A 12,515-nucleotide genomic window follows, 5' to 3' on the forward strand; every position below is an offset into this window, starting at 1 on the left:
GACTGCATGAGATAATATTTTTCAGACCACAAAATGAGAACCTGATTGAAACAGTTTGTAATGTGAAATTATAATCTACCATATTTATTGAATTCTGTTATGCAGAGATTAAGTTGCATCTTTGTAGATCATTTACCAAAACAAAAGTTCAGATGAGAATCTTGATTTATGTAAAACCAAACCAAAACAACCATTCCCTCACCCAAATTATACTATGCATAATAGATTTCTTCTGGTATTAGTAAACTCTAAAATGATCGTTGAATTCATTCCATCAACTCTGTCCTTCCCAAAAATGCTGAGCAGGAATGAAGAGTGCTAACAAATCAAGTAGATATATGCATCAGTAATCCATACAGATCAGCTCTCCTTGAAATGTAAATTCCAGAAAGGGACCCACATTTTCAAAGATGCATACAGCCTCTGCCAACTGGTGTTCCTGCATTCAACTCATTTAAAGATTAGCTGTAAACTTCAGAGAAGAAGGAGAAAGACTTGATGCCTGCAAGCATAAATATAGAAAGACATTAGAATTTTTTTCTTTATTTTTCTTGGAAGCCTATGAAATTGAAAGTGACACATAAGCATGTGAACTCTTCCATTACTGGCAACTACCTGAAACCTTTGTTAAAGTATACATTGTTTTCAAATTAGCTTCTTCAAAAAAAAACCAAAACCAAAAACCCAAATCAAAACAAACCAAAAAATAATCAACACAACCTTATTCAATACTATTAAATGGAATAATCACTGAAAAAAAAAGCAAAACAAGATGACTATGGACATTTTTGGAATGTATAAGAAACAGAAAGCAACGCTGAAAGAAAAACTACAATCTGTGGCATAAACTGCTGGTATGTTGCTACCTTCAATACTGTATTTCTGAAATTAGTGGACTGAATGAGTTTCATCACTGAGATTGCATTGGTCAGAAAGAACAGACTATGTTAAACACTGTAGTGAACCTGGATTTGGAGCTTCTGTTATCAGATAAAAATGTCATGCCCACAAAATACAAAGCGTTGGTCCAATATAAAATCACTCTGCTGATTCAGAGTTCAGAGTGTTTTTGGGTTAACGTTTTACTTGATGAATGACAAAGAACATGTTGTTAGACTACACAACTGTAATTATTAGTTTGCCTATCCAATGTCCTTGTAAAGATGGTATAATACCAACGTGAATGTCCTTGTCTTCGGCTAATTTGAAAGAAATGCATTCATATTTCCACACCTGGTTCAGATCAACTTTATACTTCTGAGTAATGCCCAGATCTGATCAATATTGATGGTTAAGAAGCCACAATCTCAGAAAAGGTGGAAGAAGTAAATGACAATTTGGGCCATCTGTAGAAATCAGAAATGTAGTAAACAGTCATACTTCAGAAAAATAACTTCAGAGGTTAACTATATGCTAATGACAAATAAATAAATATAACTTTCTCTCATATATACACATACAAGCAGCAGAAGAGATAAAGAATAAGATTTATTATACCATTTTTAACATTTTACATTTATTGAGGGAATATTTGATGACGGCTATTTCCACATAATCTGGCTGGGTCTGATTCTGTCCAGCTTCAGTGGAATACTGCTACCTGCCTAACATCTAAGTAGCCCCCTCATAAAGTACGAGAAGCCTAAAAAGGAGTGCTGCAATACGTACCTTTTAGCCTGTGAAGTGGAAGACTGAATCCCACATTAGGAACATAAACTCCTATAGGCTGAGCAGTGGCTTAGACAGGACACAGATTCAGGATCCTCACCAGGCTTAGGTGCAGTTTGATGCTGCGATTCTCAGAGTGGGCCCACACAGCTACAGCTCTCAGTGTCCTGAGGAGCTTGAAGAGGAATGCACCTAATGAATGCTTCTACCGAGGGGGCACCAGAGTGTCTGGATTGCAAGGTACAACTTCAGACAAGCACATCTGCATCTGTAGTTCTATCTGGCACCATATTTAACACTTCAAGTTGATTTTCTTCTTTGGTATTGATATATAATAAAATGTTTACATGAAAAAAGGAGAACACACCAGCACAATACTGTCAAACAAAAAATATTAAAAAAATTCGTAATGCAGGGGTATAGATGGGTGTGGGTTTTATATATAATCTGAGTATGTCATACTTAGCATATTGAACACTGTGTCTGAGATATACAGTATAACAAGATGTTATTTTAACTTTGAGAACATCCCATGATCTGCATTAGAAATAACAAAATAAAAATACTCCATGCTTTGGAGGGCAAGCAAATATTTTTTTAAACAAGAATCGATGTGCCAATGGAGATATGTAAACTAAAGCCAGGAGAGCAATAGAATAACTAGTCACAGAATACAGACATGATTGATATGCTAGTACTAATGAAGAGCTTTTCCATTCAAGAGCAAAGTGATATAATTTATATAATCAAATATTTGTACAGTTGCTGATATTAATAGCTTTTTTGCTTTTTTTTTTTTTTTTTTTAGTGTACAGAATAACAGTATAAATTGAGGTTGCCTGGGATATTTTAATTTCTTTACATTCAGAACTCACACTTAAAGCTTCTTCAAACAGCTGATATTCTTATTTTGTTTGGAAATTTTTTTCTTTCAAACCCAAGATAGGAAGAGTGTGGTTTAATAGTAATGATATACAGACAGGGAGCTTCTAGTTCACCTAGTCAACTCACAGGTGAAATAGATTCCTTTTATTATTAATTGATTCAGAACTTTGGCATATTAACAGAAGATGAATTATTTATTGGAGCCACTATGTATGCCCCTGTTTTAACATACAATTGAACTTATTGTATGAAAAATTCTAGAAATCAACGCCTCTATCATTGTGCGTGATATAAAAAATACAACAAAAAATACAGAACAGTTAGAATAATACCATTTCAAATATTTACATTTTTTACACTGTTAGATGCAGTAATTTTTCCAAACCAGCACAAATCTTGTAACAGGTACATATCTGAAATAAGTCTGTTGAAGTTAATGTATTTGCATGATGAGAGAAAGAAGATCAGAAAATGACTCATAGTAATCATACAAATACGTGAAACTTATTTTTCCAAACAGAAAGGGTACCATTTCCATGAGTTATCAGATGTGTTATTCCAATGAAGCATATAACCAGTATGATAGGTCCTCATAATACGAATCTCTACAGTTTAGAAAGATATGTCTGAATGAGTTTGTTTCAGGCCCTTTTTAAGAAATGTTGATTCCAAATGCATTAATGCCAGTCAAAGGAATGATTAACCATTCTGTAAAACTTTGCATTGTGCTCTCTGAAGTAAGAATACAGTTGCTCTAAAACAGTGTTGTTAACAAGAGGATGGGGACGCCCTTTGGATTCATGTAAACATCTCTCCCTTCCATCACTTCTAATGCAGTAGAATCCCTTGGTTTGGTTAAAATAAAAATTAGAAGACACAATTCGGGAAGGAAGATTTAGAAATCTTTCAACTTTTTGTAGTTCAGGAAGAGGGTCCTTGATTAGAGTATTGCCATCCACGATGTGAATCTGATCCAGACTGAAATGCTTAAGCCACTTTTCCATATGAACATCATATAGACTTCTCTGAATAGCTTTGTATTTGGTATTAAGTGCTCCATTCTTAATAACAATATCTTCAAAAAGCTGAACAGGCTTGTGGCTTTCTACTCTGTTGTAATATACTTGGGTATAATCAGATATAACTCTCTCAGTGGGATCTCTTAGAATGAGCAGCAGTTTAATGGAGCTATTCATGTCATGAATTCTTTCTGGAGCCTGTGGTGATGTAAAATAGCCTGGTGTTTTCTCAATTGTAATTTGATTTCCATAAGAAAATGGCATCAGACTTCTATACCAGTCTATTCCTTTCACATAATTTTCATCCCAGTCAAAGAAGTGGACTTCTGTAGCTGCAACCACAATATTAGGATGAATATCCAACATTTCCAGCAAAGCCCTTGTCCCTCCTTTACGAACTCCTATGATTATTGTCTGAGGTATTTGCCGGCTTGTGCCAGGAGGTCTCACCTGTGCTGAATAGTGTTCACTTTTATTGCTGAATAATCCTACTTGTGACTTCAGTGTTTCCAACAGTGCCCCATTCTCAACAGGAGCACCCTGAGCATGAGTCAGCAGAAGATAAGCTGACACTAGTAGGAAGGCCATGTGGAGAGGAATAATTAGTTCAAGATAATGTTATGCTTGACTAATGAAAGAGTAGGTAAGTCCCCTCTTGAGTTGCTTGGCAGAACCCGTGGTAAACACACAGCAAGTTTCTGAAGCATCTACAAAATAGAATAAGACAAATCAGTATTTCTAAACCCATCACCAGTTGGAAATTCAACTCATAATTTAATTCACAAATCTAATCTGATCAAAACAGAAAACTTATACCAAAGATATTTGTTTTCCCTGACTTTATTTCAGAAGAACAAAAAAAAACCCCATGTGATTTTTTTCCTTAGCCATAGGTGACCAATGATGGATGCTAATCCTTCAACAGTTTTTTGTTCCTCTAAGCACATTAGGATTGTTTACCTGATTTTAAATTCCTGACCATTATTTGATTTCCATAGTTCTCTTCCATATATACCATATGCCTCTCTTGCCATATATACCATACCCAATATGATATTAATAATAATAATTCCAAAGCATTTTTGAATGTCAATGCCTTTCCCCAAATTCCCTGCTAGAATAGTATATCCTAATCTAAATAATAGCACTGCATGGTGGTGCATCCATTTGGTTTCCAGTGAGCTATGGATGAGACAAAAAAAAATCTTTTTACTTAGACACAGAAAACAAAGCACAGATATAGACAATATTTTGGAATCGGAGCCCTTTAGAGCAGAAAATTAACAGTGTGGCAAAGCAAGTGTTAAGTGTCTGAGTTGGATCAGTGTGGAAAAAATAAATGAGAATGGGTGGAATCTTTGCAACTATCCAGGTGCTGTGAAGCATAGTCACTTAAGTGTTGGGAAAATCTTGGCAAAATCAAGTCTTCAAATAATATTCTGCAGTTCCTCCAAAGCTCTGTATAAGAGATACCTAGATGCTTTCTGGGCACCTAAAACTTTTGCAGGGAAGGAAGTCTGCTTGGAGCTGGATACCTTCTTTTTCTTAATCCACATAGCATACAATCATTTTAAGGAAGTGGTGAATGTTAAATCTCAAAATTTTGAAAAAAGCTTTAGGCTTGCAGGTATGTGCACATTAAGTGAAAGAAAATGTCGCTGTAACTATGTTGCTAACATTTGAAATCTCTTGGGTAACTCTTATATATATTATTTGAAACAGATTGTTAACATCTGCCATCACAGTAGCAGGGATAAGTTCAGATCAATGCAACACCTTCATTGGAACCACCATACTTGGATTGCCTGTTTCTATGTCTGAAAATCTTACAGGACAAATCCTCATGGAGATGATTCTTTGACTTCATCCCATTTCTGAGCAATTATAACATTTTAAGATTTGTAGGATAGACCAATATCTTTAACTTGTTCTGTTTTCAACGTAGAATGTGGAAACAAGGTACTTCATACAGTGAAGCAGCAGTGAATTTAAAAACAATAACTGTTTTTGGAATCTATTCGAATTATGGCTCATATTTTAAAATAGTTTCAGAAATACTACAACTTTAGCTCTTTCTTCAGTTCCACTGTCAGTCTCTTTCTTTTTCTGAATATATTGGTCACAGTACTTTGCCTCTTAGAAACAACCTTAGAAAACAGCCAATTCCCATTTGTCATGGCTCTGAGGAGCACTCAGCATTTCTATTTAAAAATTGTTTACTTTGAGGCTTTGTGCTGGGTTTGGCTGGGTAGAGTTAATTTTCTCCACAGCAGCTGGTATGGAGCTCTGGTTTGGGTTTGTGCTGAAAACAGTGCTGATAGCACAGGGATGTTCTCGTTATTGCTGAGCAGTGCTTGCACAGAGACAAGGCCTTTGCTGCTCCTCACACCACCCCACCAGCGAGTAGCTGGGGGTGCACAAGGAGTTGGGAGGGGACACAGCCAGGACAGCTGACCCCAACTGACCAAAGGGATATTCCATACTATATGACATCATGCTCAGTATATAAGGCTGAAGGGAAGAAGGAAGGGAGGGATGTTCGGAGTGATGGTGTTTGTCTTCCCAAGTCGCCGTTATGTGTGATGGAGCCCTGCTTTCCTGGAGATGGCTGAACACCTGCCTGATGCTGGAAAGTGGGGAAAGAATTCCTCATTTTGCTTTGCTTGCGTGCATGGCTTTTGCTTTACCTGTTGAACTGTCTTTATCTCAATCCACAAGTTTTCTGACTTTTACCCTTTGGATTCTCTCCCCCATCCCACTGTGAGGGGAATCAGGAAGTGGCTGTGTGGTGCTCAGTTGCTGGCCAGAGTAAAACCATGACAGGGTTACTATACAGGCTTAAACACTTAACATAAGAACATTTTTGATAAAAATAGTCTAGGCAATGTAGCAGATTCATTAAATGTATTTTCTAAATCTTATTAAAAGCTACTTCACCTTCTTGGATATCTAGGGAATGACACTTGTTAGCCTGAATGAGCTCTAAACTCACAGATAGATAGCAAATATTAACCCTAAAATTGCCATTTAAAAAACCCCTTATGACCTTTAGTGAGTAAATCTGTGGAGAGCATTCCCTGTTATGTCCAAGCAAGACCTAAAGGGCAACTGCTTCTTCAAAAAGAGCACAGCTTCAACCAGGTAGCGTGTGAGCATACACTTATTAAATATTGGAAAAGTCCAATTACAAATTTGCTTTGTAATCAGAGAGTGGAGAAAATATTGTTCTCCTTTACAAACCTGAAAGGAACTTTCATTTTAAAGGTCACAAGTTTTTTTACTAAGAACTTCACATGGAAGTTCTATTTAAAGTTCTGAAGAGCAGGGAATGCAAGCATTTCTATGGCAAGTACAGGACAGAAGAACAGATATGTTTATACCAAACCCATTTGTAGTTACAGTTTTCAGAATGGCTGCTCTTTTGGATGGCAAGTTTGGGAAATTAGTGCTGCTGAGGAAGCAAAATGCATTCTGCTATAATGACAGCTAATGTTGGATTTGAAAAGCTCTCACAGAACATACAACACTGACCATACAATTTGGGCATTACCCCAGATGACTCCTGAAATACCAGCCTTCGAGTCTTAAGCATGTTTGTAGGCAGTGACTCTGCTTTAATAATTTCAAGCCAATTTTTTGGTGATTCACAAGGTTCCAGAACATCCATTCTGAATAAGGATAGAACTACGCATAAGATGGTTTTCAAAACACTTCCTCTCTTCTCCAAGGTAGGAATATATGGCTATACAGCTGCTGTCCAGACCTCTGATGGCAGTAGGCTGGGCAATTTTACTCAACCAGAAAGAAAATTATTTTTAGAGTTTTTGAGACGTGTTCTTGAGGCTACTAGGTTAATAGCTTAAACAGAAAATAGAAGGGGAGAGAAGAAAGAAGGAATTTCTCTGAAATAAACTAACAACAGCGTATAAGAAGATACAAAAGTATTTGAGACTGGGGACTCTGCAGTAATACAGACAGAGGTGTGTTCTTCCTAGATCTGGTGATAGATGAAAAGATGCTCAAATTCACTTTAAACTCAACACACTAATATTGTTTTATCCCTAATTAATTGATAGTTATCTGGTTTCATGCACGTAAGGATCAGGTGCGAATACTGTCATTCAAAGAATCCTGGAACCTGAATGAGAAATTCATATTTAGAACTAAGGAAAGACTGGTGTTCCAAAATATTCTGAGATTCACATGTGATGAGTGAGAGTGTTTAATTTACCATCTGAAATCAGCTGTTCTCTATAAAACACACTTAAAAAGCAAGCAACAGAAGAGAGTCTGCATTTTCTATGTACCAAAGTATGAGTAGCATTTTTGAAAACAATTATGTTAGTTTAACCAGTTTGCAATTAATTAGTTGTTTTATAGAGGGGAAATTTCTTAGAGTCATTGCTAGGAAAAAATCTTACCCAGGAAATAGTACCAGAAATAATCAAATTCTGAATGTGCTGTAAAACTGGTGCCTAAATAGATCAAAATTGCCTTTGGGAGTAATTCCATCAGAACAACATTCCAACTTCAGCCTAAGATATTTGATTGATTCTGATGAAGCTCTAAGATGTTAGATCCTGTGGTTAGGTTATAATTGCTACATAAATGTAAAGGTTTTAAAGATGATTTATCAAATATAATTGGAATGTTATTTGAATAATTTTTGTGTTGCTTTTCTGCCTTTATGCAATTAAATGCAATTTTTAGAAGATATTAACTGCTTTTTTATAATGAAAACAATATTACACTGCTGCACTGCACACTCTTTGAATCTCAGAGTATTCCTAAGAAATTAACCCCATGATACATCATCAGAATTATAGTGCCTTATTACAGGTTTTTTTCCCTATTATTTGTTAGTGTTGGTGTTGCTTAGTAACATAAGGAACATCAACAGATATGATACTTATTAAGGAGAAATGAACTTCAGAAAGAAATTCATGCTGCAGAGAGGACTAATTAAGTAAATAATACCTTCGGCTTTTGTTTGTTTTACTTTTTTAAAACCTTAGCCTAGACTGCAGAAGCTAATATGCTGGCTGAAAAATCATTTTAATATTGCAGAAATGTTCTAAAGACCCTTAACTGCTGCACTCTATTGTAAAAAAACCTTCTAAGCGGCTTGTGATTTATCTTGCTTCAGGCTAAAGTACAACATCAGAGGGTAAACCTAACTATATTATTATTACTAATTTATAATATTATTAATTCCTAATTGTACTTCTCACTGGCTGTAATGCTTTTCATTGGAGAATTTCACAGCCCTTTGTGTTAATGAACTGTCTGCACCCTATTAAGGCACCATTCTCACCTTACAGGAAATTTCAACTGACCAACCTATAGATCCAGTTCAGGAGTGCAAATGCTTTGGAAAGCCAGGGTTAATGTGATCTGCTCAAGGTCATATAACAAGTTTATAGTCCAACCAAGAACAAAAACCCCAGGGCTTCCAATTCCCCTTCCAATTCCAACTTTGTGCCATTTCATGGAGCCACTCACATCTCTTATGATAACTTGTACTTGGTTACATGCTGAACCGAAAAGCAAAGAGATTCCTCAGTGGTACAGTGTAAGATTTGAGTATTTTGTGGAATACAGCAGTTTCTCCCCCCCCATCCCCCTCCAAACTGAAACAAAGTCTGAACTCAGGATTTTGTTGTTTCAAGGTTTTGTGCAGAAATACTCCTGTTCGCTGCTGAAAACTACAAGGGGAGGTGGTCAGAACAAGTATAACAAAGCACCAATTTTTGTCTCGATTTTAAAAAATATATTTGGATTTTTAAAAGTGTACTGCTTTCCCTGCTCACTCTTATTAGATATCAACTCATCCCAACACAGAGATCAGCCGCTGAGTACAATGCAAACATTTTAAGGCTTACTGGCACACAAATTTTTAACAGCTCAATTATATCTCTATAATTAAGAACATCTCTAATGCTGACAATATAAAAAGCTATAGCAGACTAACCGTATTCACAACCCAAGGCCATATAAGGTGAAATGTTTCAGGAACTTTTAAAAATAAAATCATACTGTAATGCCAGTTATGCCAGTGTAAAGTATCCATATACAGACTGGCTTTATGTAATAATTCTAAACAACAACAACAACAACACAATTCTAAAAGTTTTCAAATATCTGAAATTAGGCTGTTTTTTTTTCCCTTTGGTAAAAGTAGGGCTCGTTACATAGCATAATAAATGCAAATCTGCTCTCAGTATGACTTATACATTTTTGAAAAACAGGCAAATGAATAATCCAGTGCATATGGGATACATTGCTTAATAAAATCCAATATCAATTTATTCAAATCCAATAAAGCAACGACTACTTCTATTAATTCTAAGCATTCAATGTTAGAAGTAATACAACCATCAAAAGTCCTCTTCATAATACCTTAATTCTGCTTTATAGAATCGTTTATGAAACAAAGTACATTTAAAAATACTTGGCACATGTCCAGTGGTTGAACAAACAAGTATCCTCTTTATTATGAAGTGAAAGGAAACAAAATTCAGCTACGTCTATCCACACAGGTCAGATATGTCTAGACTGAGTTGAGGAGACAATGACAGCACATTTCCAAGTGAGAAAAAATATTTAAAATTTTGAAAAAGTTTCCTACATAGAAACAATTGTGAGTAGACATTAATTTTATTAAAAGCAGTGCAATTATTTTAGGTTTATGTTAGAATGAGATCAATTAGAAATAGGTGCAATTGAATATGTTTAGAGCTGTGTCCTAATGATTTCAGTGAGATCTGATTCACAAGAATCCCAAATTAACTATTCCATGCAACTAAAGACTATGTGTGAAAGGACAGTTAGCCCAGTGCATGATAGCCCTTTATCTTCAGATAGGGCACAAAACTATTCTGCTACACATTTACTTTATACTCCATTGCCAGATTAAGTGTAATAACTAAATAACATCCCCATGATGTCATTACTGGGAATTATCGAAACCTGTTAGGAGAGGTCAGTCAGTTTGCATGAACGTACAAAGATTGGACATGCAGAATACCTCCCACCTGTAACTGTGGAAAATCCCTGATGCAAACTGAAGAAAGCAAGAAGGGTTGAGTGTGAGTAAAATAAAACATTGATGTTTTGTAACAGAGCTTCGAGTTGAGCTCCACTGGTCTCTGCGTATACAAGGAGTAGAGGACTAAAAGTACAAATAGGACCACAGATCCCAGAGTCAAACAAACACTGCAACAGTTCCTATTGCTGATAAAGAACGTTAACATTCCTGTATGCACTTAAGAATTCTGTTCAGTTTCATTTTACTCAAACTATGGACATATTTTTAACAGGGAGATGTACTAAGAATTCTTAAATGAGGCACACCTAAAAACCCATGATCCCACAGACTGTACCAAAATGCTGTCTTGCTGTCATAACAACTCTTCTGGAAATGGAAGAGTCTGAAGGTGTCTCTTTAAGCATCACTATAAAACCATATGTTGTCCCAAAGAAAGACAAAGACATTTGACATTTTAAAGTCCTAATATCAGCAGTGAATTTATTTGGATGAACCTTTTCTAATGAGATTGCAGTTTTATAACAGCCAACAGTTACTACCTTACAGGAATAAAAAAGGAATAAAAAAGAAAATAGCTACTTGGTGAGTACAGATAGGAGCCACAAAGTAATGGCAACTGGCTGCAGGCTTCCTTTCTACCAGGTACACAGACTATAATGGATAAAAAGGAAAGCTAAGAAAGGTTAGCATAGACTATAAACACATTAAATCATTGGCAGGTGATATTAGCAGATAGGAGTTTTGAAAAAAGTTTGCTTCCCTAAGGCTAGCATTATATTTTCTAATTCCCTTTTCTGATAACTTAAGATAGAAAATTGCCTGATGATAATATGCCTGCAAATATATAGCAGTACCTTATATACGTTAATATATACAGTATAAATACACTAATATATTTCTGAGCTAAATAAACCTTCCACAGCTATAGCCTACATATTTGTATTTTATGGTGTCTTTGAAAAATATCATACTCAAACCACCCACATAACAGTTACTGAATTACAATTTCATAAAGGCCTTTAATATGTTTAGTCCATAAAGGCAGGTCCATTCTAAGCATAACACTAAATAGATATAGATAGATAGATGGATAGACAGACAGACAGACAGATAGATAAAATCTGTTCCTATTAAGATGTATAGTGTAGATAGTAGTCAGATTAATACAGATGACAAGGCCAATTTTATATGTCTAATTGCTCTACATATCACATTGGCATATTTCAAATGGAATCGCATCATCATTTTGTTGAATTAAACTTACACCTATAATTGTTAATTATGCATCAGAACTAATGTAAATTGAAGTAACAAAGATGCCATGACAAATCTGCAGCCAAATAAGCAGTAACTGTGTAATTATAATGGTGCAAGATGTAACAATGTGTGGCTGATAACTAGCTATTGTGTTTATTTCTACAGATTTTTCTAAGATAAAACTTCAACCTCTCTACCTCTGCTATAATTAATTGAATATTATTCACTTGCCCACACTCATTGTCACAAAGAACAACTTAGTAGTCACTGATGTTTAGGAATTAAAATTGGAATTTTCTGCAGGGGATTGATGAGACACCTGTCTTTCAAAGGAAAAGATTCCTCAGAAGATTGGAGATGGCAACAGAGGCATTCAATAGGGACGAAGACAGGTTAGCTCTCTGTTGTTGTGCTGGGTTTGGCTGGGTAGAGTTAATTTTCTCCACAGCAGCTGGTATGGGGCTATGGTTTGGGTTTGTGCTGAAAACAGTGCTGATAACACAGGGATGTTCTCGTTATTGCTGAGCAGTGCTTGCAGAGAGACAAGGCCTTTGCTGCTCCTCACACCACCCCACCAGCGAGTAGCTGGGGGTGCACAAGGAGTTGGGAGGGGACACAGCCAGGACAGCTGACCCCAA

At 35.9% G+C, this 12,515-nt stretch overlaps 1 protein-coding gene across 4 annotated transcripts in view; it reads right to left on the minus strand.

Moving 5' to 3' along the window:
• Positions 1–369: 369 nt before the first annotated feature.
• LOC129208749 (heparan sulfate glucosamine 3-O-sulfotransferase 1-like) overlaps positions 370–12,515 on the minus strand; it is a 58,263-nt gene continuing 46,117 nt past the window's right edge. For 3 of the 4 annotated variants that reach the window (XM_054832014.1, XM_054832015.1, XM_054832017.1), the window contains 2 exons: positions 1,669–4,279; positions 370–502 (listed from right to left, as the gene is read on the minus strand). In XM_054832014.1, the coding sequence (XP_054687989.1) occupies positions 3,231–4,160 (930 nt within the window). In that variant the 5' untranslated portion in view covers positions 4,161–4,279 and the 3' untranslated portion in view covers positions 370–502; positions 1,669–3,230. Of the gene's footprint in view, positions 503–1,233; positions 1,347–1,668; positions 4,280–12,515 lie in introns of all 4 variants that reach the window. The other variant, XM_054832016.1, reaches the window with a different exon arrangement.

The sequence above is a fragment of the Grus americana genome, chromosome 7 (genome assembly GCF_028858705.1).
Source record: "Grus americana isolate bGruAme1 chromosome 7, bGruAme1.mat, whole genome shotgun sequence".
Lineage (NCBI taxonomy): Eukaryota > Metazoa > Chordata > Aves > Gruiformes > Gruidae > Grus > Grus americana.